General features: G+C 43.6%; 2 protein-coding genes and 1 long non-coding RNA gene across 4 annotated transcripts; all 3 read left to right on the top strand.

Annotated features, from left to right (window-relative positions):
* Positions 1-2,133: 2,133 nt before the first annotated feature.
* Positions 2,134-7,541, top strand: LOC132087869 (uncharacterized). Its single transcript, XR_009420743.1, has 2 exons — positions 2,134-2,726; positions 7,346-7,541. It is a non-coding gene; the product is annotated as an uncharacterized LOC132087869 (long non-coding RNA).
* Positions 7,542-7,625: 84 nt separating this feature from the next.
* On the top strand, positions 7,626-16,737 carry LOC130685321 (serine-rich adhesin for platelets-like). Its single transcript, XM_057508597.2, has 6 exons — positions 7,626-9,580; positions 11,537-11,840; positions 13,983-14,205; positions 14,288-14,874; positions 14,944-16,372; positions 16,529-16,737. Exons 1-6 carry the CDS (start codon positions 7,634-7,636, stop codon positions 16,731-16,733), a joined length of 4,695 nt encoding a protein of 1,564 aa, XP_057364580.2. The 5' UTR covers positions 7,626-7,633; the 3' UTR covers positions 16,734-16,737.
* A 2,546-nt stretch (positions 16,738-19,283) lies between these two features.
* Positions 19,284-25,250, top strand: LOC130685367 (uncharacterized). 2 transcript variants are annotated; one of them, XM_059494762.1, is made up of 6 exons: positions 19,286-19,471; positions 20,889-21,023; positions 21,089-21,325; positions 21,958-22,104; positions 24,658-24,912; positions 24,990-25,250. In XM_059494762.1, the coding sequence occupies exons 2-6, from the start codon at positions 20,933-20,935 to the stop codon at positions 25,016-25,018; spliced, it is 759 nt and encodes a 252-aa protein (XP_059350745.1). In that variant the 5' UTR covers positions 19,286-19,471; positions 20,889-20,932; the 3' UTR covers positions 25,019-25,250. The 2 variants fall into 2 exon arrangements, with proteins under 2 accessions (XP_057364649.1, XP_059350745.1); XM_057508666.2 differs by lacking the exons at positions 24,658-24,912; positions 24,990-25,250 and adding an exon at positions 23,118-23,699 and having other exon boundaries at positions 19,284-19,471.
* Positions 25,251-25,482: the final 232 nt, after the last annotated feature.

Raw genomic sequence — 25,482 nt, forward strand, 5'->3', positions numbered from 1 at the left:
GGTCATCATTTGAAATGTACACTGTCTCGCACGGCGCAGAAAATCATTCAAAACTAAAGTCTGTGTAACTAATCTGATTTTGAACTAATTGGTTGACAAGCCGGCAAAAGGTAGGCTATTCAGCGTACACAATAGGAACTTGCATTGATTTTGAAATCGATACAGGCTTCGATTTAGCGCTTGTTCATTTGAAAACCGTGTCCTGTTTGCCCTGCTAAGACAGTCCTCCTATTCTAGATATTAATGAGAACGAGGAACAGATAGACAATGATATGAATAGAAACCAGTTTTTGTTAATTACAGATGATCTCTTTTCTTGATTTTGCTTTAGGAGGGAGAGGGAGGGAGACTTTATTGCGATAGAAATAACAGATTCAATTATAACTTGAAAACACAAACAAATAGCTTCTCAATCCACTCCAAAGAAAAATGAAATTTCTGCGTGTTAAATCTTTGAAGTCAATAGAAATTTTAGTATTCTTTTCATCTCCATTACAGTAGGAGCTATATGAAACTATTTTTGGCGATGGCAATTGCGTTTGCCTCGCACGTATCGGGCACGGCGTACAACGCGCTTTCACAGCCAGAAGCTACTAGACAAGCGAATAAATTAATGTCAATATATTATAGAACGACCCGCGACAAGCCATTTCATCAGCTTGATTTACGAAGCTAAGCTGGACGGGTGGGGGAGAGGAAAAACAGGTTACGCAACAAAGTCGACTGGGCCCTTAACAAAGAATGAGTTATATGCCATACTCCGACGTCCTGTCACCAATCTAACAGTGTTCTTGTATTTGCAGTTTAAATCGAATAAATTATCCGACAAGCCGCCATGAACGTTTATGGCTGCTACATTGATATTGTGTACAGCTTTTGATGTATTTAAAGTATTCACACAAATCTGTCATTGGTGGTAAAATGGTCCTGTAATTGTTTGCTAACTAGAGACGATCAGTTGACCCAACCAAAAACGACTCGAGTATTTTAAACGTAGTCGCCGATACGTCGTGGCGGCTATGAAATAGAACAACGACGAAACGGATGAAACGAAAAGACGCAAACTGTTTAATGAGGCTATATATAGGTACCAGCTGGCGCAAGAGGCTGGGATTCTGACGGTACTGCGTTGTTTGTTGGGCAGAAGGGGGCCGGGAGGGTGAACGAACGTTCTCGCCGACTTGCATCCGTACAGGGTGGGGCTGTTCCCTGCCACGCACGATACGGCCACGGTTATCACGGGTGTGCGCGTCGGTTCCGACATGATATGCGCAGGCACCATGTAGCCATTTGGGACGGCTCTAACGACGTGTACAACTCACTTCCAAAATAAACAATCTCAATTCCTTGCCACCACCGCCCATAAGTCTGACAACAAGTCACGTTTACGCTTCCGCTAACAATAGCTAAATAGCTTTACTACACGACTTTGTCTTAAAGGCTAAGCCACGACATAATGTAATTTTTATTGAAAGATTTCTTCTTTTTTTTCATTGGAATTGAGCGGGAGTAGATCCACTTTGTGGCTAAATAGAGCCGCCCGTTGAGATCCGGCCCTCAAATAGAATGTACAAAAAGCATGCGTTATTTTCACTACGGGCGTCTATTGACTGCATCTGGCCGCTTCATTGTTCCCGATCGATGGAGCAGTTCGGAGATTTCACGACTTCTCCCCATGGCACGACGATACATTGCCGATTGATCCGCCAAAGCATCGGCGAATATCTCAATTGTGTGCGACATCGGAAAAACAATGGAAAACCAATGCAAATTTTTGTCGTTTTTCTTCCGGTATTCCGGACAAGAGTTTGGGTGACGCTGGATTCGTGTTGAAGCTGACACATCAATTTCGGGATTTAGGTCACTGCATTGTGACGTAATTTGGACGAGAATGAAATTATTTGCCCTATGTGACAAGGAATATTAGATGTGGTTGACACAGTCTTCGTGAGGTGTCAGTCTTGAGAAAAAAGAGTTATCACGACTAGCGCTAGATGGCTCTACCGTAGCAGTTGTCCCTCCAACAACGTCGAAGGCAGAAAAAGGAGGAAACGGGTGGAAAGATAGAAAACGGTGACGGAACGATAAAGGAGGGGCGGGTGGGTGGAGCTTGACGGTAGTGGTTAGGCAAGAGAAGGGGAAGAAAGTTCGTGAGTGAGCTTCACGCAGCCAGTATAGGCAGAGCGGACTAGAAGAAGGGGGAATAACGGAGAGTGAGGTTCCCGTCCGCATCACTCCACATTCTTCTTTTCTCTCCCATTCTTCCCTACTATTTTTTTTTCTTGTTTATTTCAGGCCTTTTTTTCTTTCATATCTTTGCTATTCGTTCTTTAGCGCCTCCTTTTTGTTTTCCCCACAAAAAAGAAAAAATTCCCAAAACGAGGAAAACTGGAAAACCTTCTAACCAAACCAAAGAGCAGCACAAGTGTGTGTGAGAGAGAAAACCGTGCGGTGGAATACGGTCGGAGTTTTTTTTTTTTTTTTCTTGCGTCTCATTTATTTCTCTCTCCATTTTCCTTCTTTCCCTTTTCTCGTTCGCTCGCTCTTTTTTTTTTTACGGATTTTGTTCACGAAACGTCCCGCCTCCCCCCTCCGACTTCGCTCGGACTGGCAGTCGTCAGTCGGTGTATGTGTGCGTGCGAGTGCTGTGCGTGCCGTCTGCTTGCGCGCCGTATGTGCCGTGTGTGAGTGTGTGACTCGCAAGACGAGATTCTGATCGTGCAGAGGTGAGTCTTTTTTTTTTTTTGTTCTATTTCGTGTTATTTCGATTCTGCATCTCGTGCTCCGTTTTTCTGATGCTATTCAACTGAAAGAAGTGACTAAACACCACCAGGACTAATAAAGGAATAAATCGAACGATACGAATATCATCGCCTGATTGGCCGTCCTCTTGCCGACACAACTAGTTACCTAGAGTTTACCTACAGTTTTTTTTGTTTTTTGTTCGCTGCCTTTTTTCTTTCTTTTTTGTTCGAGTGTTCCCGTTTTTACGGACGAGTGACTCTCGAGAGCAGTTTAGAACAAAGAGGGTGTGTTGTGTGTTGATGGATAGGTCGAGTGTCATAATCTGTCAAATCACCAAGGACCGAGTAAAACAGATCGGCTGAACTAAAAGGAATTATGGATTCATCAAACGAGGAGGATTAAAACAAAATTAAAAACAATGGAAAAGTGAAACAAAGAGACGCAACTCATTTAGGGAGCGATAAATGGAGATTTCTCAACTGGAGAAAATGAAGAGAATAGAGAAAATGGCAAGAAGGAGCTTAGAGGGTGGTTTGTGGGTGTTGTTTTTATTTTTCGTTTCTCTCTCTCTCCCACCCTCCACATATCGTGCAGTAGACAAACACACACACAACAAGCCGAGAGATATCCGGGGCCGGACAACGCCCCTATACACATTCACTGGCGACTATGTGGCCCGCTTTTTTTTTTTTGTTGTTGTTGTTGTGTTGAAAAATGGTTGAAAAGAAAATAGAGAAAGGAAGAGGAATAAAACAAAACAAAAAATTTGGGTAGGCTATACCAGTTGTTTGTCATACAACCCGGACAGCAAGCCTTTATTTTGACGGACTACATAGCGATGGACTGTGGCAACAGTATAATCTAGGAATTTTTTCTACAGCCTCTGTGCTCTTAATCATTTCTATATCCCCCTAATAACAATGAGTTTGTCTTATCCCCTTCAATCAGTTTAAACTTCAACGAGCCACGTCCACTAAACAAAAGTACATTCGCGAAGCTTATGTTTTTTTTTTTTTAAAGAATTTTCTTTCGTTGGTATCTTCAAATATTTTTCGCCTTGTTTTCTAATTCCCAGTACCTTATTTTCTCAATTTCCCCTTATTCTCTGCTGCTCAGTTGGACAACGCTAGGACAATTATGAGCAAACAATGACTACATCGTTCGGGGAAAAACAATTCAATAAACCAATTGCCAACAGGGCTAAGCGTATAGAGAAGTTATTGCATATGTGGCGCGTACGTGTATGAGGCGACACCGAAAAGGTTTCCACTTGGTTGTTCAAGTTTTTGTTCTTGGTTCCCTATGTGAACAGTCTCTCACCCCCTTCTTTGCAATTGCTTCCTCTTTCCCTGTGTACAACTGATGTATAGCCCATATATGGTCGACACACACACACACACAAGGGCGGCCAACTAATACAGTGGGAAATAAGAACGAAATTGTTGTGTAGGTAAGAGAGGGGGGAGGGAGAAATGAGGAAGCAGGATATAGTAATAAGAAACAACCAGCTGGAGGAGGCAGCAGCAGCAGGCAAAAAACTCTTATTTCGTATATAGCCCTCACGAGTGTATGTATGTGTGTGTGTGTGTATTATATGTACGTCTTCCTATGCCGCACCCCTCTAAAAGCTCCTGGAGTCGCGTGCGCTACCCTCCTCCCATTTCCTGCAAGAACGCTCACTTATTACCAATGACTCGTCTCGATACAATGCGGAAGAAAGAGGTGAGGGGTTGACGAGGGAAAACAAGAAGAAAATGAAAGTCAAGAAAGAAAAAGCGCTAGAACATTTGAGGAGAAAACAAAAACCGTGAAGAGTAAACTATAGCAGCAGGGCATAATAGGGAAAGAATCAAGATAGAGCTCCAGAGAGCTCTTTGTAGTTTTGTATAATACTTGCCTGCTTGCAATCGCCATCAAAGGATCATTTCGCTTCCATTTTCAAACAGTTTCTGGCATCGTCATTCTGGCGATTATTCTTGTAATTTCAAGTCCTTTCATTTGTAGTCCTATGGAGCCTCTTCTTTCCATTTGGCTCAAACGACTTCTTCTGTGTAAATGAAGCGACCATAGGGACCAGGTCCTCTGTCATTAGCTAAGAAGAGATGCAAGCGACGTATCTAGAGGTCGGGTTGCTGGGATGAGCTAGTTGCCGTTAGTACTTAATTTTTTTGTTCCCTTTTTTTTTCTCATATGGAATAGATGGCCGTATGAAATGCAGGACTTGAAAGCTGGAAAAAAAACAAGTGTACAAGGTATTATGTAGACTGGCTTTGGTTTACGTAAATCTCAACTGGCTTGACGCTTTGGCGTGCCAGAATTGATGGCTCATAGGATGGCCCGGTTTGGTCACGCGACCCAACAATGATGAAACGAAGAGAGGCACAAAAGAGTCTTCTACATGCATAATTTTTTGTTTTTTTGTTTCTTCTTCTACATGTTCCCTCACCATGGCTGAGTTACACTCGCTAGTCGAGATACAATATAGCAGTGCACGTTGGGAAACGTATAGGGTTGCGTGTCCCGCACTTCAAGCCATAGCCCCTTAAATATTATTTGTAGATAAATTTTTTTTTTAAGGCAAAGGGGGGAAAAAAGAACAACAAAAAAAAACGTGTTTATTTAGCATAATACATATACAACGAAACGCCCGCAGACAGCAGGTTGTATCGCGGCTTTCAACTCTTTATCCGTTCACATGTTTTGTCTAGTACCATCCAAAATAAAAAAGAATAAAAAAATAACAAAACAAAACAACAACGATGAAATTCCTTTTATCAGCTGGTTGCCATTCCAATGGTTTCCACACGTTCAATCGACTTGTCTTCTTTTCCATCCCCCACTCCCCCTTTGTTTTTTTTTATAGATGCGTCGCATTCCGATCGAGTTCCCGACATTTTACCAAAAGCGCTCTATAAATAAATAAATTAGCTCTCGAAATCAAAGATGAATTGGAAAGGCAAAATGCAGGGAAAAGTTCAACGAGCTTTTGTTTACGACTAGGCGGCTTGAGTAAGAGTGGCACCATAGTCTGCAAAGTTCATTGATCACTTTTTTGTGTAAACCGATCTAAAACTCGTATCGCATAAGCCCCTCTGGCGAAAAACTTCTCTTCGTTCAACTGTTGTGTAGAACGACTTACATACGCCAACTGGATGTATCCGTGTGTGTGTGTGTGTGTAGGGCGGGTGTTGGAACAGCACGTCGTGAGCCAACGGGACAAATCACCTACGGCGGTGTTGAGACCCAAAACGGACAACACTATATAGAAGAAGACGAAGAAGACGAGAAAGGAAGATAGAAAAAGAAAGAAGCCAAAGGGAAATGTAGGATAGAGGTGATCGTGAAATGAAACGGCATCTCGTGATCATTGGTAGCACAGCGTCGCCAGATCTCGATACGCTGTTGTTAACGGTGGAATCACGAGCCACTTGACAAAATCTACAACAAAAAAATTGTGAAATAATAATGTTCATCCTACAATCGTTTCCACAAAATCAAAATTTCATTTGTTTGCATACACAGAAGCCGAAGGCTGTCTGCTTTGAAAAAAAAAAAAAAATCTCTGTTTGCCGCAAAGTCGTTGATGATTGGATCGAGTCACGGATAATTTCATCGTGGCTTTATGAACTGTTAGCACCGAAAGGACCCTGCCACCTTGGAGTCATAAAGTCGTTGTTAAAGGAAAAGGGTTGGAAGGGCAATAGAAAGGGCTACACGCGGACATGGCCAACGACAGAGAGACAGCAGATTGCATTCGATTATCGATGGTTGCCGCTGCTGCTGACTGGCTGGCTTCGTATTCCTTCTACTTTTTTTTTATTTTATTTTATTTTTATTTTTATTTTTATTTTTTTGCTTTTTCGGCTGGTTATACTATCGATCCGATAGAGCTCCTCCCAGCTTCTTTGTTCGTAGCGGCTCCCGAACTGCTCCCGACTGCGCTCTATATACATAGTATATGTGTGTGTACAGCTATATGCAACGGCTCCAACTTGCCAACGAGGGTAGGGGGGGGGGAGGGTGCTCTGGCAAAGACTCACTCACACATATTCGATCGATAACATCTCCTCAGTAGCCTACACACAGTGTACTTACATAGCTTAAAACATACAGAGCGTATCAACTCTATAGCCTACCTCACCCGACTACTCCACATCCCATTAGCGAGTGATGCATTGAATTCAACTGGAAAGGAATAATGTATTGGTTAACAGCTGACATGTGCCACAGCAGCACACCTCATAGTTGTTCGTTTCCGTTTGATTTTAGCTCAATTATTTCCGTCACAAAAGATGGCGTTCACTCGCTGATTCCAATCAATCAAAAACGGCCTGTTGCTCCACTATATTTCTTACCGTTTTGTATTTTTTTTTTATTGCGATCAAGGACAGACAAGTCGATTGCAAATGACCTATTCTTAATAATCAAACAAAAAAACCAGTTTACTATAAGGATTTAAACAATGTACAAAACGTTTGCGATACACTGCTAGCGAATAATTGTAGATGTTAGGATCGAAGGTCGTTAGTTTTGACAACGTCGCCTCCTTTGTTCTTACTCGACTCGTTTGATTCTTCACGATTTTTTTGTTATCTAACAGGAATTTTCCATAAGGAGGAGGGAGGGGACAAAAGAAAAACGGGCCAGTTGACTGCGTCGTCCGTCGAAAGACGTGACCTGCTGTCGGGTTCGTGTCATGCAACGTCATCTCGATTCCGACGGGAAGACCGATTAAAAAAACAAGAAACAAGAAGAGGCAGGATGTCGCCGCCGGATGTCGTCTGGTCCGTCTGAAACATACACACGTTTTTGTAGTCGTTTCACGGCGGTTGCGTTCCTACCCTCTTTTTTTCAAAAGGAGGAATTCAGTAAAAGAAAAGAAAAAATTATGGGAAGAATGGCTACTCGTCGAACACCGCCCAGTGGTAGTCGTCGTTCTAGAGGACTTCTCGTCACCGATTCCGGCCAGTTGAGGAAGAAGAAACGGGCCGTGAAACTCGTCACCAATGCCAACCGAAAGCGAAGGGGACTTTTGCGACGGATCAATCCGAAAGCTTGTCGCAAGAAACCTGGATCTTCTGTAGACATGCCGTCGACGGTTGCCCTAACTGCCAATCGATCACGCATGTCTAACTTCCGATCTTGTCTCAAAAAGAAAGCGACAACAACAACGAAGACGGCCAATAAGAACATCATGGCTTGCAGTCCGTTCGGTCAGAAATCTGGCGCCAATTCGGCAAGGAAAAGCCGGTCAGTCGTCACTTTGGTTCAAGAAGAGAAGAAAGAAAGTACGCAAAAATCAGGATCGACCAAGATGGTGACGTCGTCCTCTGTGACGCGTAACCCAATGGGGTCGTCGTCTTCAACGACGACAACCACGTCCACTGTTATCGCCTTGATCTCTACCAGCACAACATCGAGCAGTGCTGATTCTAGCAGTACGGCAAGTTTGGTTGGTGTCGGCGCTAGCCGTCGGCAAGTGGCCATTGCCATGTACCAAGAACACCAGGAGAATGTTGATCATCATCCAGTCATAACTACCAGCACAAAAACCAGTTCGAAGAATGTTCAAAAAGCTGGTCGAACCAAAATGACTTGTGATTTGAAGCACATGATGGAGTCTATTGAACGCGTGGCTTCCGGACAGCCGTGGATCGACACGTTGGTCACGTCGGACCAAACGAGACACGAAAGTGGCAGCAGCGACAGCAGTTCCAGCAGTTCCAGCAACAGTTCCAGCAGCAGTAGTGAGAGTAGCAGCAGCAAAAGTTCGGAACAATCGTCTTCCAAGGGCAGGCGAAAGAAGACGAACCGGTCGATCCATTTGCGTAACCGGTCCGTCAAGAGAAACGAACCGTCTGGTCAGTCGCCTCCGCCAGTTGGTTCTCTTCGCCGTCCCAACCAACGACGTCGATTGGCCTGTCTCAACGCTATGGCCAAAGTTCACTGCCTCTACGAAAGTGAGATCCGGCATCCGTTGGCTCAGAAACACGCAACCCGCATCTTCTCCAGCGCCTCCGACTCTGACCAGAGTGGCGATGATTCCAGTAGCAGCGACAGCAGTGAAGAAAATGAGGCGGTAATCGATAAGGCGGTCGACAACAAGAACCAGAAAATAGCCGCCAATAAATCTTCGACTAATGCGAGGAAGAAAGAGGCCAATCGGAGTAAGAAATCGGAGACAAAACGGCCTGCCACGAAGGCGCCAACCGCTAACAAGAAACAACGTCAGTCGATGGAAGTTGCACCGGTCGATTTGGCTGCTTTGGTCATGCCCAAAAGGATGGCCAGTCTCAATGCCACGGCCATCTTGGCCGCCAGTTCGCAGCAGTGGCCGGACAGCCCGAAGCCTCGCCGCGGGAAAACCCAACCGCAATCGTTGTCCAGTAGCGATGCCGATTCGTCCGACGAGATCGAGCGTGAAACCAAAGTCATTCCGTCGACCCAACGGCCGAGTGGCAAATCAAAAATGCTTCCCACTTCGAGCAAGAAAAAGAAGCCGGCCTTAACCAAGATCACAAAGAACATTTCGTGCGTGGAGAGTTGCTCGACGTCGACGGCCGTTTCGACGTCTACCAACAGCCACATTCTTCGCCTGTCTGCCAATATCTTTCATCAGGAGGTGGATGGTCATCATCAGACCACCACCACTACGAAGAGTAACACCTACCATCAATCGTCATCGGGTAGCGAGCAGAATGGCAGCAGTGTTACTTCTTCATCAAAAACCTATCAGAGGCAAGTGACTACGACCAGCTCTGATTGCGGACCTCGTTCGTCGCCAATGGATCTTGCCCAAACTGTTCCTAGAGTTGCTTCCTCTCATCAACGTCCGGTTAGTTGTTGTTGCTTTCTTTTTCTTAGGTGCATACTTGTTTCCAGATGAATGCAGGCTATCAGTAATCGTTGCTTTAATGGACCTGTGGGTTCTTTTTGGCCACGAAGGATTTAACGGCGTATCACGATTGCGGCATGTCCCCATGAATCGAGATATAGAAATAAAGAACGGGGGCACGGTCGCTTTCATATGAATACTAGTAGCTCACATATACATAATAAATTCAATCCAATTGGGGATTTATGAAAGACTCCCCCTTTTTTTTTTTTAACGCTTTCTGATTTTCAAAGTTTTCGACCAAGTCGATGCGGGTCACTATGACAAACGGTCGAGATCAACAACTGGATCTGTCATGAACCGACAGTCAGCGTCTTTTCAGTTCGAAAGGAGAGGGCTACGTACAGCGTTGATAGACAAGGATTGTATTCCCTGATGACGTGTGGGTTTAGGATACGGTTTCCACTACGATGATGGCACATGATTTCTTTATCAAATCATATCTGTACGACAGAGATACGATTTGTCCCATGACAGTGTTTTCAAAAAAGATAAGCTTCCAGACGTGTACAACATTTTCGCTGTTGGTGTAGCAGACTGATCGATAATCACGAACCTTACTACATACGGTCATATTCGGGCAAAAGAACACAACGTACGAGATGGCCGTTTTCAAGTTGGGAAGAGGACGAGCATCATTGTCAGAGAGGATTAAGGCTTAATCCGGCATGTAATGCCCATTAATGGGCATGTTTGTCAACGGGAACAAGTGGACTTTGAATAGGCACCACGTCAGCTTTAATTCTTAGCTACGAACCTAGTGACGCGACTAGACTGTTAACAGTAAATATTGATAATGCGAGCTATTCATTCGGCATCAGTCAAAATATTTCCAGTTTTGCTAACCAAAAACGGACTCTTCGTTCTTTCGTAGACATTTCGTACATGTAATGCTGACAAAGCTGCACAAAATGTTCACCGTTAGAATCGAGTTCGTGATTGAAAAGGGTTGCTTTAGAAATGGTGACGAGATGTGACAGCTTGTCGTCTTCGACACTCGTTTAAACCGGTACGTCATAATGACAGCGCCACGTAAGGAAACTTTCAGAAGATTGCCATTCTAATCAATTTTCAAAACGATATTCGTTCTCGTAAGTAAGAGGTAGGAAGTGGTATGAGCTATTACACGTTGTCAGCGATTAGTCGTGTCTTTGACAAGAAGGTGGCGAAGAGCAAACGACGCACGCCAAGTCGTCCGCAGCCGAAAAGGGATCATTGCATCTATTGTACAGCGGTCGTGAAAGTCGGCTCTGGCGGACACGTTATTTGTCTCTGCCGCCAACGACAGCCTTTTTTTTTTTTTTTCGCGGTCCATTGTTGTTCTTCTTAAGGATATAAAGTGATGGGCGGGTCGCGATATCTTTCAGGCTGTAGAGGAAAAAGAAATAAGTGTCAATTCAAAAAAAAAAAAGGGGGGGGGGGAGCGCTCTCTAAATCCTCCTTTTGTTACTAGAGCTCCTTCTTCTCTTCTTTACGACAACGGCGTCGGAATACTTCGTGACTCGGTTCGGCAACCTTTATTGGGTTTCGGCAACTAGGTCGTTAAGATTTAGAGCGCTTCTTTTTACCATTCGTCTTTTTATATCTTTCATATGCTACTGTATTTCTGTTATTACGATGATTGTTTGGCTTCCCAATTCCTTCCTCTTTCTTCTTCCCGTTTTTTTTTTTTAGTTTTCTTTTTTATATGTATATCGTGCAAAGGTATCCTAGTCAGGTATACAGCCGCCATTCACTCTTCGTTTGTGACTGGTTGTCGGAGCTTTTTTTGGTTGGGTAGACACCGTTGCCTGTTGATGGCATTCATTGCCCTTTTTTTTCTTTCTGAAGTCTTTTTACGATATTTCGAGTTTCTTGTTTTGATGTTTGCTGTTGTCTTGAAAACGAACCGCACAGACACAACAAGCGAAACAGCAGCCGACGGTGCAAACTGACGCGCCAGACAGTTACAGTCCGTTGGGCGCTTTGTACAACATGCGGCCGCCAAATTTGCAGCAACAACAGCAAGAAAGGACGCCGTCACGTCATCAAGATCAACAACATCACCATCCAGCTGGAGGAGTTACGTCGGAAGTTTCTTCATCCCCCAACTCGTCCTTCCAAACGTCCGGCAATAACAGTTCCGGCGGCCATATCATGACTAAAGACCGCGACAAAGGCTGGTCATCGGAACGCGTGGCCACCACATCTTTACCCTCAGGTCAGTCACTTTTGTTTGATTTTTTTTCCACATACAAAGAATTCCATTATTAAGCAAAAGATGTAAATCAAAAAGCATCCCTTTCTGTTCGTTTTTATATAGTTACCATTTTCTTAAATCATTAAAAACAAACTGCGCAATCAAATGATAGGCGACCTCTTTTTACAAGATCATTTGGAAGGAAGAGATGTAGGGAATGAAAGGAGAAGAGAAAAAAAAGGAAGAAAGAATAATAATGTAGAAAAAAAAAACGAATAAAAGTTCACTGGCCGAAATTGCTGCGTGTGTATATTCTTTGAGCCATTGGATGGGCAGAGGGCCCTGTCTCTCGTCAGCTGTTGTGAGGGGCTTGAGCTCGCGCGTACGTTGTACTCGACGGCCCGCTACAAGCAAGCAGTGAACCAGGTTTTATTTTCTTTTCCAGTTGCTAGTTCCCCCTTTTCGCATTGAGGACACAGACCTTTCTTATTTTCTGTTTGTTTGATTCCCGTCCTACCGTTCTCGTTTTCTCACTGACGCGTCACAGCAAGAACCTAGAAAAAAAAAAGTGTGCAAGGATGGGGGGGGGGGGGGGGGGGGGGGGGGGGGGGGGGGGTTGATAAATAAATGAAAGAAAAAAAGAGCGTATGAAAGAACCTACGTGATGTCACAGTGTCGCAATCTATATCGATTTTTTAGGGATGAGCATTCGTGAATCGACATTGGCAAAATCGTTAATTAATTCGGACCGCGTGGTCCGATTTCCGTAAAAAAATACTCTCCTTTTTTCTGCTTTTTTTTTAATTACATTTTTCCTGATTCGAATTGAAGGCTCAAGTTCATTTTTTTACGATAACAGTTTAAGCTTCACTGCAGACGGTATCGCGATAAAAATAAGCTCACGATTACAGTAAATACTTCAGCGTAAAACATTTGTTTCCGAAACGCTGAAGATGAAAAAACACAATCTAAAGCGATTAATCGCCAATCGAAAACTGTCATAATCGATAGTTAAAGCGAGAAAAGAAGAAAAAAAGATTAGGGGGGTTCGCCACATTACTCCCCCCCCCCCCCCTCTTCCCCTCTTTTTTTTTACCGTGTGAAACTCTCCATTGGTCCCTAGCACTTGGTTCCGAACGCACCCTGAAGGCATTAAATGCGAATACGGGCGTTCAGCCAGCCAGTATACGCGGGTCTTTCGGCTCTGCTAGCTGTGTGCAGTTAAAGTTGGCGTGTTTCGTTTGAATTGGTGTGCGTGCACGCGTGTGTGATCGACACAGCCTACCGTAGGGATAAAGAAACAAGGAGGAGTTTATAGTTCAGAGAGATTTGTGCAAATTTGTAATCTCTCTCATCTTCCACCATTAGTTATAGTGTCGGGGTTTCTTTTCGTGTTCCGCGTGTTACGCATTGTGTTACACAAACTTTGTCATCAGTTTGGTGTACAGCCCCACTTTAGACGTGCAGCGTGAGTTTGCTAAAGACTACTTTACTTGTTACTATCTGTTTTGTGTTTGGGGAAATCTGTTTTGTATGTGTATATACATCGCAGTAATGATATAGCAAAAAGCGAATTAGAACCTTTTTCTTTTTCTTTGCCATTGAAATGGACACTGGTCACGGTCACATAGACTTGATCGTTGTGCGAACCGGTTGATGACCAAACAGATCCCGGTAACAAAAACAGGAAAAAAACTTAATGTTGGTAATGGTAACCTTGAGAAGATCCCCTTTTCCCTATGTTCGTAGAGGACATAATTATTTGGGTGGAAAGGAAAAGGAAACGACGTTGATATCCCCTTGTGGCTTAGGCTTACAGAGGAAAATATTTTGGCGCCAAGTTACGTTGTGAACTGACTGTCAAGGACTTACGTCATGCCAACGTCACAGATACCTTTACCTTCGACCATTACTCGTTGTGTAACAGCACTGCAGTCAAGTGCAGTCGACCTGATGTGCACAAGATAAAAAAATTGCGTCTTAACTTGGTTTTTTTTTCTTTTCGTTATCCTCTTCTTTTCATGACGAATCATTCACAGTGTTGCCAAATCTCCGAAAACAGGAAATTGAAAAAAACTTCGCATTTATCTCGCATGCGTGATTTTTTTTTTTTTTTTGCTGACCTCGTCAATCTTATTTTTAAAATGTTCTCTCTTCCGACAGTGACCTTTGGTGGAGTGCCGTTGGTGCTCAGCAATCCGATCCAGTCGGCCGAATCGTACATGACAGCGGCCCGTCTGACTCCAGCATTTTCTCTGTACCGACCGCCCATCGACATTCCTTACGCTTCTTTTTATCCACCGCCTCCACCGCTGTACTCGGCTGCTCATTTTGCCGCGCCCTCCTATTATCGTGGATTTGCCTTGCTACCACCACTTGGATCAGGGTAAAATGGAATGTTGCCAAATCGGCTGGACGCGTTGGTTTTTTAACTCCCAAATTTTCTATAAACTTTTTAAAACAATTAGGTTTGTTCCAGTGGCTCTGGCCGATAGTTATTCAGCGTACGCGTTAGCTGCACCCTCGCCTTTTGTCGGATCGAGTAACGCGGAACTTGCGCATTATCTACATCGATATCAGACGCTTGGTGCTCCACCTTGTAGCCCTTTGACGCGGTATTTACCTACGACGAGTCCTTGCGGTTTGGGGTCTGATTGGAGATTGGGCCGTGATTCGAGTAGATCACTTGTCGAATTGCCTTCATCCTCCAGCATGCACGACGACCGCAATCCTCTTCCGTTGGCCGCCACAGAGGCAACAGCCTCTGGCAGTGGGAACAGCACTAGTGTAGGTGGCGTCAGTGGCACACCTGGAAACGGCAACAATACCTGCCCTAAAGTTGAAGCTGGGAGTACAGCATCTTCAGCTCATCCATCTATGTTGCCACCACCCTCGTCGACAAGAGGATTTTTCCCGTTTGCTGGCGGTGCGCCCATGCTAGGCTCCGCCGCAGCCGCAACGGCCTACGCCAACCGTTGCCTCAACGCCAATTGCTCCTGTTCTGGACAGTCTTCACCGACTTGTCCAAAAAACGCATTGGCTGGGCCCCTTACTGGTATGGCAATTAAAGGCTTAAATTATCACGAATGAAAAGAAGATAATTACTTTCTCTTGCAACGACTAGGTGAGGGTAAGAGGTCCGGGCCGAATTCCATATCGCATTCAGTGATCCCTCACCCCAGTTGTCATCATGTGGCATTGGTTCAGTCGCCTATGGGTGGCGGAGCTGGTAGCTCGAGTAGTTCGCCAGCAGTTCCGTCCCTTTTGCCTGAACTGTTACTTCACGCCACTGGGCCATTGGAAACGGCTGCAGATCCGCAGCCAACGTCTACCTCTAAGCAAAACGATGACTTTCATCGTGACGACAGTACAGAGAAGCTGGAAAAACAGAACAACAATAACAATAATAACAATCATCATAACGACAACAATCGCAAGAAGAAATCATTGTCGAGTGTGTTTCCGCCGAGTCCAGTATCGTCCCGGCTGCGCAGTCGCATCAGCAGTAATTCCGGTTGTAGTGTTGAAAACTGTTCGGAAACATGCTGCTGCCGTTGCGTTTCAGAAATTGGTAGTGCGCGCCATCTAGCGGCCAATAATGGTACGTGTTTGTCGGAGTCGTTATCGCTCACCAGCTTGGACTCCGATCCCAACGAGTTCGTGGGCAATGGTCATTCTACGCTCAGTTGCCATAGGCAGGAAATGAAGAAATACAAACGGCTTGGATCTGACGTTATTACAATAGAGCTGGATAAAATATCCGGACGAAAGCGGCATAAAAACAAAGTACAACATCCGGATGATTTGACGGAAACATGTGGTGAGCAATTTGATGATCCATCGTTGTTGACGTCTGATACGAAAGCGGGAACAAAAAATGGCACAGCTCGGAAGTGTCGCGAGAAGCTCATCCTTCCTGACGTGGTCAAGAGTCGAGTGATGATTGACCCTCATAGGAAAATAACTACCAAGAAAACAATCAAAAGCATCAATAGAACAAAAGAAGATCCCAAAATGGTACGAGCTACCTCACCAGTTGTCCGGCTTTTTACAGACAACACCAGCACGCTCCCCCCGACTGCAAAATTGGAACCTAGACGGGGTGGATCGAAATCTCGTTCTCCACTTGTTCCACCCGTTTCGAGCACTTCACCTGCGCTGCGTTGGTCAAACGGTTGGTCATGGGAAGGAAACAGCTTTCAATCACTAGTTCACTTGAGAAACGAAGATCTGCCGGCGGTGCGGAAGTGTTATCCAGCCATGAGGCATACGCAAGGCGATATCGTACGCATGCGTGATTGTATTCTCCTCAAATCAGGACCCAAAGCCAAAGATTTGCCGTTTGTGGCCAAAGTGTCCGCCCTCTGGGAGAACGCGGACGACGGCGAAATGATGATGTCACTCCTGTGGTACTATCGACCGGAACACACAGAAGGCGGCCGGCGCGCTACTGATCTAGACGACGAAATCTTCGCCTCTAGGCATCGAGATGTCTGCAGCGTGGCTTGTATCGAGGACAAATGTTACGTTCTCACATTCAACGAATACTGCAGGTTTGTGAAAAAAATGGTTCCCTCATTTTACTATTTTTTGTTACGTGTTTGGTATTGATAAGCAATGCCATCTACCGAGCAACCTATTCATTGAGCTAAATAAGAAAAAGAGGGGGGGAAAATGATTTTTGATTTATCTTTTCTTTCTGAATAAAGGTATCGGAAGCGAGCCAAGATGATGGAACAAGGAGTGCCTCCTCCTTTTGGCGCAGCGATGTCGTCAGTGACGGGTGAAACGCCAGAGTATCCTCGACGATTACGCTTACCACCGACTTGCACGCCAACAACGGCCGACCGGGTATTTCTCTGTCGCAAAGTTTACGACTTTCGTCAGAAACGTATCCTGAAAAATCCGAGCTAGGGAAGCAAACGCACGTTACTCTTCTACCAGAAGGCGGGTTCAATTTTCTAAAGTGCAGCCATTTCCGGTTTCTGAAGCCTCAAACCAAATTGATGGGTTTCTTTTTATTGATATCTGCCAACAAAGAACACATGGCTAAATTAAAAACTTAGGAGAATCTAATTGTGTTATGGAATGGCTGTGCGAAAATGTTTGAAATGCACTTGTAGTGAATAAGAACCAGTTGAAAAGGGCGTCGCTTTCTTGCTGAATTCATGACCGGTTTTCTTCTCCCTATCAATATGCACGGCATAATGCATATAAATATTTTTTTCATTTGATTAATTTATTCAGATGATTAGCTCAGTTTTGGAAGCATGTTCTCAGCATACCCCGCCTCGTTGGTCGAATTGTTTGTCTCTAAGTTCACGAGAACCTCAAAACATACAAAAAAAAATATTTTATTTCTTTGGGTCATATCACCATAGTCACTTGATTCCTCCCTTCTGTTTATCCGAATTCATGCGCTTAATCTTTTTTTTTTTTTTTTTTAAATTTTCTCTCTCATATTGGGCCCCACCTCTTATGTGTAAATGCACGGCTTTTTTATTGGACGCCCCCCCCCCCCCCCCCCCCCCCCCCAAAAAAAAAAAAAAACAACCGGTCGAGTTCATTGTACGTCGACTTTCGAATTATTTCCTCGCTTGAAAAGCATAGGCTGATAAAGTTGATTTCTTACGTCGTTTTTTTGGTGTACATACGAAAAAGGCTATGCCCTTTAACTAAATAAGATTATTCTTTTTTTTTTTTGTTGCGCAACTCGTCATTCAGATGACAAGGAGGTTGCAGAAATCCCTTTTTATTGTTATTATTTGCACGACACTTTCATTTATTTGGTCGAAATTTTTGAAGTTCAAATCGATGAGCAAAAATGAAACAGACATACAAAACAAAACTAATGTTTTCTTGATTGCCGAATTTTTCTTGTATTTCGTGTGGTTAAATCTCCTCTGGTGTGCTATGAACCACAAGAACCATTAAAAAAAACACACACGTTGACAAATATTCTGTAACAGCTGTGTATGACGAGGGTATAATTCATCCGTGTTTTTGTCCGTCTTGTTGTTCGACATATTAACGATTTTCTTTTCTATAACGTTGTTGGAAGGGTATAGTTTTGTCGAAGGTGAAGATTTAAGCAAAAATACAGATATATAGACTTCGAATTTTGTGTTTGAATATCACACAACGTAAATCGTTTAAACCTACAGCGGAATAATGGTGGCGCATAATTACTTTTTATTTTTAAGTTGGTAACGTTCTTAACATGACAAATTTCATGACGGATGACCCTTTAAATGTCTTAAAATATGACAGAGAGGAAAGCATTAAAGCACGGGAATCATAGCGTCCCGCCTGGTCACACTGGCATACCTCGCTTAAGTGATGTGTTGGCAAGCCTTTTTTGCCTGTCCTGACTCGCTTTGGAGTTGAGCGGCTGTTCTGGAACCAATGCAGTAAATAGTCGCCTAGAATTCAGCAAACACGCATCTCGCTCCTTCCCGAAGGACATGATTGTTGACTCTAACTCCTCGCTAAGAATAGCTTCTGCTGAACTAGATATTTTTAAATGATTCTTCTTCTCCCGCGAAAGACGTTTGTGACCTGATTTCGGACAACGCCCTAAAGGCGAAGTCTATCGCAACGCATGACGTTGATCTGATGGGGTATTATGTATCTCTTGTATCAATTATGTAACTGAAAGAAAAACCAAACTGATGTTGAAAGTTGGGATGAGATCAAAGACAGGCTTGTCTTTTTTCAGCACAAGCAAGCCAAGAAAGATCCAAGTGCGGGGTGGATGATGGGACTGCCCGCCTGTTGGAATTAGACTGGCCCGTGAGTACAACATCATCTTTCGTCAAAATCTGTCTACAGACCTGGTAAGTATCCAATTCTAGAGGCTTCCAACTTTTAATGTTCAACCGATTAACTAGTAATCACCTTCGCCTTAGTGGAATGGTCATCGACATCAGTCGCACTTCAATTTTTTTGGTAAGTGCGAAACATATTTTAGAACTGAATTCGTTTTTGACTAAGGTATAGTAACTAACGATAGAGTAATGCCCTGCAACGGCTGGAGAGAAAAGGTTCAATAGCGAAAGGAAAGAAGCTAATATTACTGAACCAAACTGACGCTCCTAAAATGGACTCCAACACACGAGATTACATAGCTGCTCTTTTCTTCTAGCGTTTCGTTTCTCAGCATCTCATCTGTCAGCTTTTCGTTTAGTATCCAAGTATCGCAGCAAACTTTGATTGTTTGTATTTACAGAATAGAAACGTAATTCAGAAACGAGATTCAAATGAAAATTCATATAGCAACAGAATGTCAGCAATGTTTTCTTGTTTTCTCTCCGCTATCATTTGGCTAGTGTGTTGCTACAAAACGAGAAGCACACGGAATGAGAGCATCGCCAATTGCAAAGTTCTGCGTCACAGCGCGCTGCCCGGGGAATTGAGGGGGCGTCACTTTCCGTCTTCCGCTCAAGCGCTCCTTCTCAGTATCTCCCGTTCTTGAGTCTTCCCACGGTAACCAGTCCCGCAGTGACTTGTTCCACGGCAACGTTGACGGTCAGAGACCACAGAGAGCCTAAACGAAACATTTTAGTTCTCTGCGATCGTTTGCAGCTCTGATCTCGTAGAACTAACCGGCCCCTCTAGTTCGGTCTCAATACTTCTTCACCTAGTCACGTTTGGTAAGTCACTTCTCAATCATGAATAACAGATTTTAGTTTAAATGGTAACCTCCACGCGCGTTTGGGAGGCATTCACGTTGAAATTTTGAAAATGTTTCAAATTGAGCCCACTGGCCCGCCAATAGTTCAAGGGACACAATTTAAACAACGCCATCTAGTTGCGTGATTTTCGGTTTCTTTACGATGTATTGGATTGGGACTGGCCACCCCTTTGTTATTTTGCTTGTCCTTTGTTTTATTTATTTAAAAAGATTCAAAAGAAAAAAGGAGGCGGCACACATTTTTTTGCTGCGCACACCAACGTCAAGGACGTGGATAGGCAGCCACTGCGAAGCTCAAGCAGAAAATTTCGCCCGATGTCTAAGTATAGCTCAAGCTTGGTTTTTGTTGCTTTTGGTGCTACACGTTCTCGTCTGGTCAAGCTTTGCTGAGGCGTGCGTGTCGTATACTTCGCCGAGCAATTTTTTGTTGTTGTTGTTGCTGTTTTTCTACCGGGAAGGTGAAATACTTGCTGTGCGTCAGCTACGAATTCCAGGGCAAAGGATAAAAGGTATAAAGAGGTCGCCGGAAAGGCGGCAGCTGCAACCTTAGTCTTTGGGGCCGACAGCGACGCACAACCCCCCAATGGAATTGTAAGATACGGTCCCGGATCTCTTGCCGTTCCTCGCAGACGCATTTAACGTCCATACACGTTCTAAATAGTCTATCTAGCAAAGAGTTCAGCAGCTAATCCAGGGAGCAAGGCCTAAATGTGGAGCGGTCCAACTAAATATAGAAAGCCCCGAATAATTCATTTGACTCCATACCGCTGTATGGGGTTTGCCTTTCTTTTGCGTTCCGGATGCGGGGTTTCATGCAAATGTTGTTGTATTACCGCTAGGTATCAATACGTATGTCTCTAATGATTACGTTAACCAATCAGGTGACCATCATTCGCGTATCCCAATAATTCCACAACCCTTGCGCATTTTTGTTCCATTAGTCTCACGTTTTTTTTTGCGCTGGCACCGAACTCTCATCATTCGTATTTTTAGCTCTTTGTTTACCACTGTCGTGTCACGATTGTTGATTATTTTGTATAAAAGTAGCCGATAGACAAAGTCGGAGATGAGAGCCAAAATTTCATGCGATGCGTCATCGCGATATGTTTCGACACCCAAACCTTTTTTTTATATTCTTGGAAAAGAGGCATTTGCTTCTACTATGCGTTGTTGGCTAGACTTTGGGCGCCAAACTCGGTCATCACAGCCCAACATATCTGTCAACTGATGCACAACATCGGCTGCTACGGATGAATAACTTTAAAACCAAATAGCAAACGCGTAATCTCTATCTGCTAAGCAGCAACTCTATCGAATCGAAATCAATTAGCGAATGATGCTCAATCGTATTTAAGTAGGTAATTTATTGTTCACAGGTGAATATCGTCTCGTTTAGTTCCGGAACAACTTGACATCAAGAATGAAACGACATATAGAGTGGTTTACAGGCCCAGACCAAACCCTTAAGGACCGCTCTCGATTCTGGACCTGGAACATGCGCGGACTCCACGGTACAATTTGAACGACGAAGATAGCGAAAAGCTGTGACACTTGCGTAATTAATTGTTTGTTACAGGTGACATGGATACTAGATACGAGGGTGACCGTCGCTCTTCAACGACTTCGGGACCTCAAGGCCGCCATCTCTACACGAGTTCGGAGCCCAGCGGCTTCAACTTCCGTCCCTTAGCATCTAACACCTATGGCTATCATCCAAAGGGCGTTTCACTCCATCGTAGACCGGATGCCGGATTAGCCGCACAGCACGCTTTGGCTCATGAAACGGCTCCCGTCTTGGACAGCAAACGACCTAGTATGTCCATTCAGCATATTGCACGTTTGCTACCGTTACTAATGAGATGATGGTTTTCGAAAATTTTGAAACTTTAACATCTATTATAAGTCTATTTTTAGTTCTGCATATTTAGAGCGATTCTTTAAAAGAAATGAGATATGAATTCGATAGTAATTGGTAAATGATTTCATCTGGTTTCGTTACAACGCGTTGGTACAAGCGATTTTATGGAATTTAAAATAAATTATTATTGTCGACTTAGCTGCATGTTAACAGCAGATCAGTAAGCAAACAAATTAACATATATTGCTGTTTAAGTTAAAAGAGAGTTTTAAAAGATACTGGCAATCTTTTCCGTCATTCTGCTGAATGACGAATACCAAAATTTGCTTATTCTTTTTTCGTGGATATTTTTGTTTCTTTGTTGGCAACGGAACGCTTGGAGAACAACATCACATAGTTGTTTGTTCAAGATGCACTCTAGAGGTGTGATGGATGAGCAATCGAAGTCGTAAACAATTCCGTGGTTTATTGGGTTACATCTGGAAAGATAAACTCCATCACCGTGAAATCATCGCTTTTCGTTTCCAATTACATTTTTGGTTGGTGTTTCTTATCGCGTGTAATCCAACAACATCTCCTGTATTCAGAATGGTCCACATCGCTGAAACCGTTGGACGACGTGATGCTGATGCGCGAACCCCGTGCGACTTCGGTACCGCCACGCCGGTCCATGCTGCCCGCCGGCAGCGCCCTCCGTCGTCTGCCCATCGATCCAGCTCTGGACGACTTGCTCAGTGAGTTTCACGAACTCCGATTTACACCATCGCGTGCTATGCGCCCCAAGTTTTAAAAGGGCTCAAAGCATAGTGAATGTAGATTGAACAGTGACAGCTATACATTTACTGCCAGGATTGACGAGACGTAACAAACAAACCCGAATCGAAAAGGAATTTTCTGTCCACCTTTTTATTTTTTGGCCATTTAACACAGTAGTTGACACTTTGGCCTGTATAAATACTTGGTTTTTTTTCCCGTTCTTTTTCTTGGCTTGTTTGTTGCCGTTTTTCGTATAGGATTAGAGCAAGACTTAACTTCTTATCGTGAGCCCATTTTTTTCGATTTGATTTTTTAACGAGTAAATGTCGAGCTACGCCATTGGCTCGAAGTGCAAAATTCGACTGTCTTACCCTAAAAAAAATAGGACCTCTTTTTAACTTGTTTTATTTTTTCCAACAAAATAATGGCCGCTTTCCCTTTCTGCCTTTCGTTTCCCGCCAATAATCCTGTTTGGGCTTGAATGATATACAAAAATTATCAACAACATTCAGCAAGTTTACACAATCAATACAGATGGCCGCTACAGCTTGCGCCTTATGATGACACATATGGCTAAATAATGCTTACACAAACAAACAGAAGGTGTAAATATGTTACTCAGTCGCATTCAACATAGCATATCTCCAGTATCTATTACCTACAGTATGTACAATATATCAAAGTGTTGACGTAATATGGGACATACTGAGTCGTACGATAGCAGAGCAAATCTTATCTGATTATAAGAAGCGTTACTTTACCTTGATTATTGTTAGGATACAATCCCAGTGAAGAACAGTCCCTTATTAATAAATTTAGGATTTCAAAATTACATAATACGCGACCACAGTTTGTTAGGAACAGCTTCGCAAACCGTAGAGAGAAAGTGAGAGAGAAACACAATAAAAATGAAGTAAGAAGAAAAATGGCACATTTAAAACAACACGTTCCCTCCCCCTCCTCTGCATATATTTCCCGCTGACGTGTGAAGATCTCCGGACCTGGTCAGAAACCCGTACCGCCTCACCCGAAGAGTTGGATGAAGCCGAGAAAGCCTTGCACAAGTTGAAAAAAATCGTAGGCTATTGTAAGCCCTACGACAGACACTGTCATAACGCCATTGGCAGCGTGGAAGACATCCTCCGCAGCGTCGAAAGAAACGCCGAGAGAGCTGCTTCGGCCTCCAGATCCAGGGTACCTGCCGAACCGAAATCCGTCACTTTCGACCCGTACTACACCGACTGAAAACAATTTGGCTTAATCGAAACTTTCTTTGCTTCTTCCGATTACCTTCATGAGTGTACTCGTCCCCCTACCTAATAGACATTTTTTTGAACGCCACAAATTTACAAGTGCGTACCATAGATTTTGTCGTAGTGTAGTTTACACGTAGCTCGTCATCCAGCCAACTCGCCTTCCTCGTCTGCCCTCCATGTCCATAACGACTGATAGTCGTCACAAACTCTCCCTATCCTTTTAGTTGTAAGTATCGCTTTATATTTTGACACTTAAGCCTCATTGATACTGTGTTTCAATAAATCGATTGACCAGGAGGTTGATTCGCTATTAGGAAGTTTTGTTACGTTCGTAGACATGCAGAATTATAGTCAAACTCTAGCGAGATAAGAATTTGTTTTTGCTGCCGTGATTGAAGAAAAATATTTGAAGTAACATTTTTACTTCAGTTCTACTTAGTTAGAATCTAGTGGCAATTGCAGTGAAAAATTTTCTTTTTGTGTCAGTCACGTGTTTTGCACTGTCCGAAAATCTCAGACAAGCAGCTGAGACTCATTGATCATTCTGTGCTAGTCCGCCAAATTCCATCCAATGTATTGCCCATGATATCTTCCCTAGTCTATTTATATATTTAAAAAAACTATTTAAAGAGTTGGAGTTAGTGCATACTTAGGCTAGTAACTCGGCAACGCCATTTTTTCGCCGTCTTCGTGTGTTCAAAACGAAGATCGTTTATAGTGTCACTGTCTTTTGTTGACTGAATGACGGGTTGAATTGTTATTTAAGTAAACATTTAGGAGCGCTCTACCCAGGTATCAAACCTGAAGTCCTAATCAATTGATGTTGCTTTCAACTTTCTATTTTGCAATCGTTGCACGAACATACCGCGTCGCATGGGCTTCTTTTTTTCCCGTTCTACGTGCATGCGTTCAACAACAACTTGACCCGTTTTGCTTGAATTATTCATAAGAAAAACCATCAAGAAGTAAGTGAACAACAACTTATTTGCTTTAAAAAAACCTTCTCGTATTGAGAAAGACTGTTCGTGGTAGCTCGTAGTAGATAATTGGCTCCACAATGTTGTTAAAGTGTGTTGCGACGGTTACTTGTACACAGTTCAACTGTCATGTAGCAAGGTAATGTGGGTACGGGATGGAGGCATTAAATGAAAAGAGCAATGGGAGCAATATTCACCAATTAGTGTGTCGTAGCCATCGTCTTGATGACGAGTGTAGAGGATCTAATGTTTACACATCGAATGACCGGAAAATATCTTCAACCCATCGTCGTAATAGAGCCTCGTCTGATTTTGCCACGACGTGGTGTGGCCAACCGAGTTTGGCGACCGTCGCTTTTCTTGGATGACGACGCGCTGCTGAAACCTGGTTCCTGGATCAGTGACCCTTGGTGGCACAAATACCCCGAATTGCGCCCGTTGGATTTAGCCACCGTCCCGTGGACTCGCCCACCATCTAATTTCCGTTCTAGTTACCTGTCACCCATCAAACGCACCTACGTCTGGGGTTATCGCCACCCACTTCGGCCATTTGGTAAAATTTGGATTTTGTTCAGTACTTAAATTTACGTGAAATGAATCGCTACGTTTTTTTTCTCTTTAAAATCGTAGGCTACAATTCATGGGAATACCGCTATTAATGGCAGTCGTGTGCAAACAATTGGATGCGGACGGGCGGCGTTTCGGACTCGCAACACTTGCATAGAAACCCCTATCGCACACTTTTCTTCCTTCCATCTTGGGATACCTCTTACAGCTTTATATCAAACCTTTACTTTGCTTAACCATAACTTTTTCCCAAAACAACGATTGCCGTGAAGCTATATTGTCATCTCGTGCGATTCAAGACATAATACAAAGGCATTAACATAACTGAAATATGTACATCGTGTTATTTGCAGCAACTGGGACAATTTCAGACGACGGAAATGTTCAAACAATTATGAAATCGTGATGGTGCTTTATTGCTTCTTATGTTTAGGACGCTGATTGAATGCTGGCACCATGGATGTAGTGGACTATAACGTGATATAAATACCATGCTTCTCAGAAGGCTGTTTAGAACATCATTCAAGAGAAACTTGGATTGCCGACATGGTTGCCG

The sequence above is a fragment of the Daphnia carinata genome, chromosome 3, assembly GCF_022539665.2.
Source record: "Daphnia carinata strain CSIRO-1 chromosome 3, CSIRO_AGI_Dcar_HiC_V3, whole genome shotgun sequence".
Classification (NCBI taxonomy): Eukaryota; Metazoa; Arthropoda; class Branchiopoda; order Diplostraca; family Daphniidae; genus Daphnia; species Daphnia carinata.

Coding starts and splice junctions, on each gene's coding strand:
- LOC130685367 (XM_059494762.1), top strand. CDS start 20,933: ATGAAACGACATATAGAGTGGTTTACAGGCCCAGACCAAACCCTTAAG. Junction 21,326..21,957: donor CTTGGACAGCAAACGACCTA/GTATGTCCATTC, acceptor TCCTGTATTCAG/AATGGTCCACATCGCTGAAA. Junction 22,105..24,657: donor AGCTCTGGACGACTTGCTCA/GTGAGTTTCACG, acceptor TCGTCGTAATAG/AGCCTCGTCTGATTTTGCCA.
- LOC130685321 (XM_057508597.2), top strand. CDS start 7,634: ATGGGAAGAATGGCTACTCGTCGAACACCGCCCAGTGGTAGTCGTCGT. Junction 11,841..13,982: donor CACCACATCTTTACCCTCAG/GTCAGTCACTTT, acceptor CTCTTCCGACAG/TGACCTTTGGTGGAGTGCCG. Junction 14,206..14,287: donor CTACCACCACTTGGATCAGG/GTAAAATGGAAT, acceptor TAAAACAATTAG/GTTTGTTCCAGTGGCTCTGG.